This window comes from Xiphias gladius, chromosome 15 (genome assembly GCF_016859285.1).
Source record: "Xiphias gladius isolate SHS-SW01 ecotype Sanya breed wild chromosome 15, ASM1685928v1, whole genome shotgun sequence".
Lineage (NCBI taxonomy): Eukaryota > Metazoa > Chordata > Actinopteri > Istiophoriformes > Xiphiidae > Xiphias > Xiphias gladius.
The window spans coordinates 22,904,283-22,912,586 of NC_053414.1; the positions used below are offsets into that span (position 1 = coordinate 22,904,283).

Genomic DNA, 8,304 nt, shown 5'->3' on the forward strand with positions numbered 1-8,304 from the left:
AAGTGCTGTATACTGATATCACATTCACTGACGCCAGGACAGGATTACATTGTAGTAAACACTATATATGGAAGCTATACCTACCAGTGTGTAAAACTTAAATGATCCTAGATAAAGACAGGGGAAGTCAGGGAAAAAAAATGGGGGAAGTCCAGTTTTTCTCATCTCATTTTCTCCATTCACCCACACAACCCCTGATGTGTCTCTTATTGTGCCTCAGTGAAGATGAAGATCCAGTCAAACTGAATTTGATGATTGTTTGCTGTGTGTTAGCCTGCTTAGATTACCACGCAGATGTGAGAAGTTTCCTTTCCCTCAAATGACATTAAGGTAATTTTCTCTGCAACTATTCAGGCATTCATTAACGCGTTACACTCATTATCAGGTGTATAACCATCCTAATAAAAGCAACATTTTTGTAAGTAGCTGAATTGTATTAAATTATATGTATTGTAGTAACTTAGCTAGTTCTATGTCAAAATGTAAATATTCAGTCAACTGGCAGATACTGAAAGACCAGAGAGAGACACATCTTACAGGGAAGTCAGCGCACACTATCATGATGTAGGTTTTGCATATTTCGTTTTGCATCTGAGGATATAAATGCAGTCAAGGCACATTGGCTGCTCTCATGCACACAAAGTTCCCCCAGTTGCCGGGATATTCCACTGGGCAGTCCACGCTCACTGTGCGACACAGACGCAATGTTGTGTCAAGCTGTTACTAGTTTGTAACAACACGAGACACACGTCCTTGTTGTGGCGGCACACATTCCGGTTGATTTGGATAATAAGGGTGAAGAAGACTCTTTGGCGGTGAAGTGAGCAGCTTTAGACACAACAAAACAAAGTAGAAACAAAAAGTACAAACTACAACACATGATCGTTGTTTAAACCAGTGGTTCTCAGTCTTTTTTGGTTTTGACCCCTTAAAAGGGAACTCTACCAAATTTACACGCTGAAGTCTGTTTACAGATAGTATCACTGTAAAAAACAAAAAAAAGTTGTATAAAGCCTTTTGTGGCTCCAGGGAAAGCCGTGAGAAACCTGATAAATTTCCTCAAATGATGTCACTGGAATGAAAAAAATCTAGGGGTGTTGAGTTCTCAGACCTCTGTAGCCTGCTCCTCATGAGGCTCCAGGCTCTATTAGCCGCCACTAATGCAGCCTGCCCAAATCTCTGACTGTACTGTCTGCAGCCGAGTTGCATTGTGGGTAATGTAGGTCACACGCTCTGACAAGGACCAAGAATGCGTGCAATAAAAAGGACAATATTTCTTGTTCTTTTGCATCAGTTTTGATCCTTTTTAAAAAACTGTCCATTGTGAGCCCAGCCATGCTATAGGAGTGCAATGCTTAACTGGTGGAGTTCTCTTTTAAGATAAAGTAGTGAATGTATCCGGCCTCTCATCCCAGGGTGCATATCTATAAGTTTAGAGCAGAGTCATTTTCCCTTGTCAGATTGTTTGATTTGAATATTTTTGTCGATGTAAAAACTAAACAGTATTCAACAAGAAAGAACCAACAGTTAGAGTCTGAAAAATAAAAATGATTTGGGGTAGCAGAATTTACTTTGGTTTAACCACTGGTTTAACCATGAGTTCTCAGGTAAACAAAATGACATATAGTATTTTAGTATGTCAATAACAAGACACATCTTTCGTAAGATATTGAAGGGTAAGTTTGTGGTAATGTGTAAATGCGTAGTGTATTTTCCGAATGAATATGCAGCATTGGTCAAGGAATCTTCTCATATATGTCTATGGATTCAAGAACCCCCCCCCACACACACACACACCGTGGCCATAGATGCAATTTGCTCAGACAGAGCAATGCATAATTTCTGTCAGAAGTGTCATTTCTGTGAAGTGCCTCCACATTTCCTGTGCCTGTTAGGATGATTGTCACATTCTCATTTGCATTCATGTCATCATTGTCATAAATGTGCCATGGCTTCCTGATAGAACTATTCACACATACAGTATATTCATTGTCATCTTTTAACATCATGAATAAAGAAAAAAAAGAGGCACCAGTTACTGTGTTTTTTTTCCTGCTCATTTAACACTGAAGTACTGTATTTCAGCATAGGTCCTTCTATATGAAGCTGTTCTACAACACTGCGAAAGCATCATGAAAAATGCAGCATTAAGCTTGTCGTCCTCTGAATATGTACAGTTTCACATTTAAATGCTTAAGTAATGATAATGGTATAAAGTAAAATGATTGTGTATGGATTATGTTCAACTTAAAAACAACTTGAACAATGATGTGGATTGTGATGCACAAACATGAAAATGAGCGTCTGTTTCTTAAAATACAGTTTTATTTGTGAATTTACACTGATTAGCAATACATCTAAAAGCAACTCCATTAGATAACCATTTATATAGGATTTTCACAGGTCACAAAGTAGCTTGGCTCATTCCGGCATGCCAAAGCAAAACTCTTTTTTTTAGAAAAAAAAAACAAAACAGAAAATAGGTGGATAGAGAGGCATTAGTAACGCAAGGTGCAAACAGTCAGAAACAGAAGAGGAGAAAATAAAAAGGATGCAATGCACATTCAGTTCATCTGGGAGCAACGTATGCTCATAAAATGGTTAATTTAAAAAAAGCCTAGTTTCCCTGCAAACTAAAAGAAAACAAATGTACTGCGATACAAATGGAGGATGAAAAAAAGCTTCCAGAAGGAACAATGGTATGAAAGAAAACAGACAGTCTGAGTGATAAAAACATGGTGCGTTAGTGTCAGGTTGTCTTTACCCCCTGCTCCATCTCTACTACACACACACATACGCACTTCCATTTCCAAACTCACACCTCCCTTCTCCATCTCTCAGTTGTGTGACCTCAGCTCTTCGCCCAGAGCCAAAAGCTATCGTTTAACACAGCTAAAGATGTGTCCCTAAACCCTCCCTGCCTCCCTGCAAATCCAATACTTCACATTGCTAGCTGGGATATTGGTACATCTGGTTAAACTTCGGGGGGAGGATATGCGGTAACCCATCACACTTTGGCTTTGCAGAGTTCAACTGTGGGTCATCTGACAGTTACAACATGATTGTGTTTACTAGAGAAATTACATGAGGGGAGGCTTTAGAAACTGAAATGATGACCAGGCTCACAAAGTGATCAAATAAAAATAAAATGTCCATATGACCTCCTTATAATGTTCCAGTTCCAGGAGGAAGTAAATGGCAAATTAAGCGAGGAAGCGTAGCTGCTGTGAGTGTAGCTACTGAAAATAAAGTTTTTGGGAGCCTGAGGGCTGGCGATGCAGTCACTGGGGTGATTAAACAGAAGTCTTGTTAGGGTCCTTGATGGCCAAGCAGGCAGACGAGAATCGCAACCGTTGTCTCATCATTTTAAAAAAAAAAAAAAAAAAAAAAAAAAAAATTGAGGAAAAAATTACAATATGGCTTTAAAAACACACACACAAACACACCAACTAAGACGTCAACAATCCACACTCCACGACCCATGATTCTCATTTCAGCTGGCGACTGCAGATAGTTTGACACAGTATTTCAGCAGTACACTTCCGTTTTTTTTTAAGTTTTTTGTTTTTAAATTGTTGTGGAGTTGAGAAGTAGAGATCATTTCTCATGTGTGGCACCAATGAAAGACTCTCTGTCTTCATACGACTCACTTTCTGGGTCCTAACCTTTCTCCAACACCATGCCTTGCTTGCTACTTGCACAACTTTTACCAAATACTTCACGATCTCCTTCACTGGTGAAACCACCTGCAACTAAAATGTGTTATATACCACAAGAAAAGTGCAGCACAGTAAAATAAAAAATATATAGTTAAAAATCTATAGCCAACATATCCAGTTTTCATGTGTTATATAGTAATTTGCGTACTCTGAAGATAAGAATATAATTTGAGCAATCAGGCATCACTACAGAAGATAGTCAGCCATATAAATTCAGTTTTTGCAAAAAGAGAAAAACATGCGTAACATCTGTATTCTCTGTAAAAGCTTAGAAATGAGTACAAAACAGAGTTGACTAATACCAAATTTGTGTTCAATAAAAAAAGATCAAATTTCATGAGATGACTAACTAGACACAAACAGTGACGTTGTACTATAATGGGATCGTTTTTTCCATTCTTCCATTTAGTTTGGCATAAACACTGAGATGAAGAGAAGGTATGAAAATGCTACATAAATATTATGAATAGGTCGGCAGCTCTTTGAGATTATGTCAACTAAATTGTGATAGACCGCCAGCCTTCATCTTCACTATCTATTCCAGTTTGGTAACCCTTTAACTCATCTGCAGTTCAACCACAATCAGCTGAAGAGAAGGTTTGTATCAGAAACCTGCACCTAAAAAAGCGAGAAGAGTGTGAGAGAGCAAGGCGGAGAGAAAACTTCTCTCACAGTAAATAAATCAACACAAACTCTTTCCAGTGTGACTTCAAATTTCATGTGGCCTCTCAGTTCGCGATGCAGAGTCAGGTGACCAGAATGTAAAAACAAAACCTTAAAAGACCAGGAAGTCCTGTCACAAAAAAAGAGAGGTTTAGTTTCAACTTGTGCAGTTTTACAACACTCAGGTTGCCATCCAAAAATCCAATATTTCATTCAATTGCATTTTGAAGCAAGAAATACACTATGCGGTTTCAAGTTCTGTTTTCAGCCTGGGAAACAACACAGCAGGAGCCAGTTATTCAGGATCTACATGGCCTCAAATGATACTAAACAGCTTCCAAGGAGCCCCGTTGCAGTACTGCATAGGTGATCAGGTGTGTAGACACCCAACACTTGCCTAAGTCACCCCACATCTGGTGCAGTTTTAATTTGTGGACCCACATTCTCACCCAAAAGTTCCCAAACATTCTTGTCTTTTTTTTTTTTCTTTCAAACCAATTCATTTTTTTCTGTAATCATTTCGTCTGCCTTTTGCACATAAAACCTTTTGTTAAAAAATTCAAATAAAATTAAAAACATAAAAGGACATTGAAATTGTAGACAAAATAAAAACACAGACAAACAGAAAAGGTGGCTGCCGCCCCTCTTTCTTCTACGCAGACGGTCTTCCTGCCTGCCTCGCCCCAGCTGCTCGTTTAATCTCAGGCCTCTGTCTTCTCTTTCTTTTTGTTCTTCTTCAGGAAGGACGGGGTGCGGAACTTCTTCTTCTTCTTAGTGTTGGGGGACTTGGAGGGCGAGCTCTCGGGGGAGAGCGCCTCCTCGATCTTCTCGCCGGAGCGCACTGTGATCTCCACACTCTCCACGCTGGTGGTCAGCTGGCTGACGCGCTTGGACAGCTCCTCGTCCACTTCGCCGTGGTCATCTTTGCCGTTCATCAGGCCCGTGTGGTTCTCTGACGGAGGGAGGGCGGGGTAAGACACAGGTTAGATAAGGGCAGGGAGCAGGAAACAGAGGATGGGCAAATAACTTCATTCTGCAAGACACACCCTATTAACAGACAGCAACCGCAATTAACAAAAGAAAAACACCAGTACAAATTTAAAAGTGTTCTCAGTTATTACTTTGTGGAACAGTGAATAATGTTAAAAATAGTGAGACACTATAGTCTGCAGTCTTGAGCTTAAAACTAAAAAAAAAATCAATGGCATTTTGTAATCAAATGTTTGTATGTAAGAATGATGCTGAGGAAAATAAGTTTAACAGAATTTCTGTTGGTTTTCATTGTAAGTTGAAAATGCATTACAGTTTTAATCTGGAAATGACCTAAAGATTAGTAGGTAAAGGTGCTATATGCAAGTTTTCGCTGCCGCCTAACATGGTTTCTTGCTGGGAGCGGGTGGTGACGACTATCGCTTGCATAGAGCTTCGGCCATCCCTACGTTCACAAGACAAGAGGTTAGAACACGTCCTCTGGGCAGCGCTACTTCTTCATCCTCTCATGTTGTACTGAGGGCAGAGTGGACGCTGAAATGACTCACTATCGCAAAGTAGTATTGCGGGACGGGGCCGGTTAGCATGCTAACTTCAGTCAAAGTAAAGAAGTGATAGAAATAGAAGTGAAACAAGAGTTAACACTGGTGTTGCTTTCCAACGCCGGAGACAGCTCTAGGCGAGTAAAGGAATGAAGTTTGATGCCGGACTCGCAATGGTTCTTCCAGACTGGTGAGTTAACAGTTATCCAACAAATAATTTCGTTACTTTTTTTTAAAACCAAAACCTATAAATATCTATACTTATATGATAAATCCATAGCATATATTAGGTTCATGTCATGTCAAACACTTGTAAGAAATAGCCTCAACAAGAACAGAGCAATAAAGGCTTCACCAAAGTTGAATTTACTGCAGGAATATTGCGTTGGGCTATATTAAGTTTCACAAGTGTAATCGTTGAATGTGTCCCTGTCCTGATGCGAGGCTCTGCTGTCCCTGACACACTAATTCCGTTTGAACTGCGTGTTGAACTTCTGCTCACACAGAGACACGTTGTCCCTGTGCTCTACATATTTCATAACATACTCGCGTAAAACCCCAGTGACCTGATAGCCCAGAGAGTCTGTCCTCCTTTCACCTTAAAAAAAAAAAAAAAAGGGACTTTGAACAGCGGACTCAACCCACTCCCTTAATGAAGGATCATGAAACAGGCCTACTAGTGTCACATCGCTTTCTCTGGGTTACAAATGGAAGTTGCAAAGGGAATGCAGGGCAGTGGCATCATGTTACTACTCTCGAACACAAGACAGTGATGACCGCTCGGGTTATTTTCATTTTAGCAAAAAAGACATTTAAAAAGAAGCCTCTGCAACAATTGACCTGATTTTAACACAACGACTGACTGACCTCCGAGCGGTGGCGCCAGAAAATATGGGTCCCCTGAGCCAGTGTGCTGTCGTGGGTTAACTGTTACTCATTGTTTGGTTTTGCGTGTTTGTGCTGGAGTGAAGCTGACAGGAAGTCAATCCCATAATGTCATTATTTACAAATTGTAAAGAGGCTGGTATAATCTTTGTCTCTCTTGGAGGTACCCCAACTGGCTTTAAATGTCAGAGACACAAATTTCTGTGTTAAAGGATAAAAGATGCTTCACTAGACGAATAAATTCAAATGGCAGCAAGAGGCAATACTTTAATACCAAGCGATCATGTCATGTGACATTGTAGCACGCTCGTGTTACCAACCTGGCACGTCTGTGATGTTTTACACCGACGGCAAGAGAGAGGCAATGACCTCGTTGATGTGAGCTTGTTTTGACAGTTCTACTTAATGGTCTGTGTAAGGATGCTCCAAAATCTAAGACTGAGACTGAGAGACTAGAAAAAAGACTTACCATTTGTAATCAGTGTTCTTTTGAAGTCATAGTTTGACATTTTGTTAAAGTTATTTGTTTTCTTGCCGAGCTGGATGAGAATAGAAGAGGACCATAAGTAATAAGTAAATATGTACATTTAGATGTAAATTTGGTCTTTTGCTGTCTGGCATCCAACTCTGAAATCTCAGATGTCCCTGAACACACCAACAAGGAGAGCTTTTAAAAACAATCCAAGCAAGGTAACATGTGATGGACTACCTATCCCAGAGAAGCCCTTACAACTTTATACTGTTCTGAAATGAACGAAAACCAGCGGCTCACTGGAAGGTAAGATATGAATCTGCATGGATCCTTAGATGTATAAAATATGAACGTGTGCCTCATAACTTCGGTTGGGTAAGGGTGAGTTTTCATAATCGACAGCAGAAACATATTTGTGGAAAAAAGGACAAAGTAGGTGTTTCAATGTTTTAAACACTGAGCTTTTACATGAAAAATCATTAGTGAAATACAAACTAAGTAGTTTGGGCATTGCACACTGAGCTCTTGGTTAATTTCATTTCATTCTGTTATACTTACACCCTCATGCACACACTTCAGACCTTAAAGACACACACACAGCATGGCAGTGAGGATCACTGTGAAAAGTCTCTCTCTCTGTGAGTGAGTGATACCTTCTTTAGCTGGAGTGCTTTGCGGGGACTGGGTGAGAGACAGAGACTGAGAGAGAGTGGAGCCGTCATCGGAGGTTAGCTCGTGCTCACCATCTGCAAGGAGGGGGGTGAGGGGTGGCGGGTGAGAGGATTGCAGGATGGTGTAAGGGATCGGAGTAGTGGGACGACAGCAGGGGCGAGTGGGATGAGAGGTTGGTGGAGCAGAGGGGGGAGTGATGGAGGGATTTTGGAAGGAGGGTCAGAAGGTGGTGAGGGAGTGGGGGTGGGGTTTGAGAGATTAGTGGTCACACACATGTTAGAATCAGACCATGCACAGCTGCTTTTCCACAAAATTTCCTAAATCCCTTTGTGTTGATCGCCAGGCCCTCTAAGTGACTCGT

General features: G+C 40.6%; 1 protein-coding gene across 6 annotated transcripts in view; it reads right to left on the reverse strand.

The window, feature by feature from the left end:
- Positions 1-2,327: 2,327 nt before the first annotated feature.
- The window catches only part of add3a (adducin 3 (gamma) a), a 107,571-nt gene continuing 101,594 nt past the window's right edge, over positions 2,328-8,304 (reverse strand). For 4 of the 6 annotated variants that reach the window (XM_040145569.1, XM_040145572.1, XM_040145571.1 and 1 more), the window contains 2 exons: positions 7,925-8,017; positions 2,328-5,334 (listed from right to left, as the gene is read on the reverse strand). In XM_040145569.1, the coding sequence (XP_040001503.1) occupies positions 5,084-5,334; positions 7,925-8,017 (344 nt within the window). In that variant the 3' untranslated portion in view covers positions 2,328-5,083. The remainder of the gene's footprint in view (positions 5,335-7,924; positions 8,018-8,304) is intronic. The other 2 variants (XM_040145574.1, XM_040145573.1) reach the window with 1 other exon arrangement.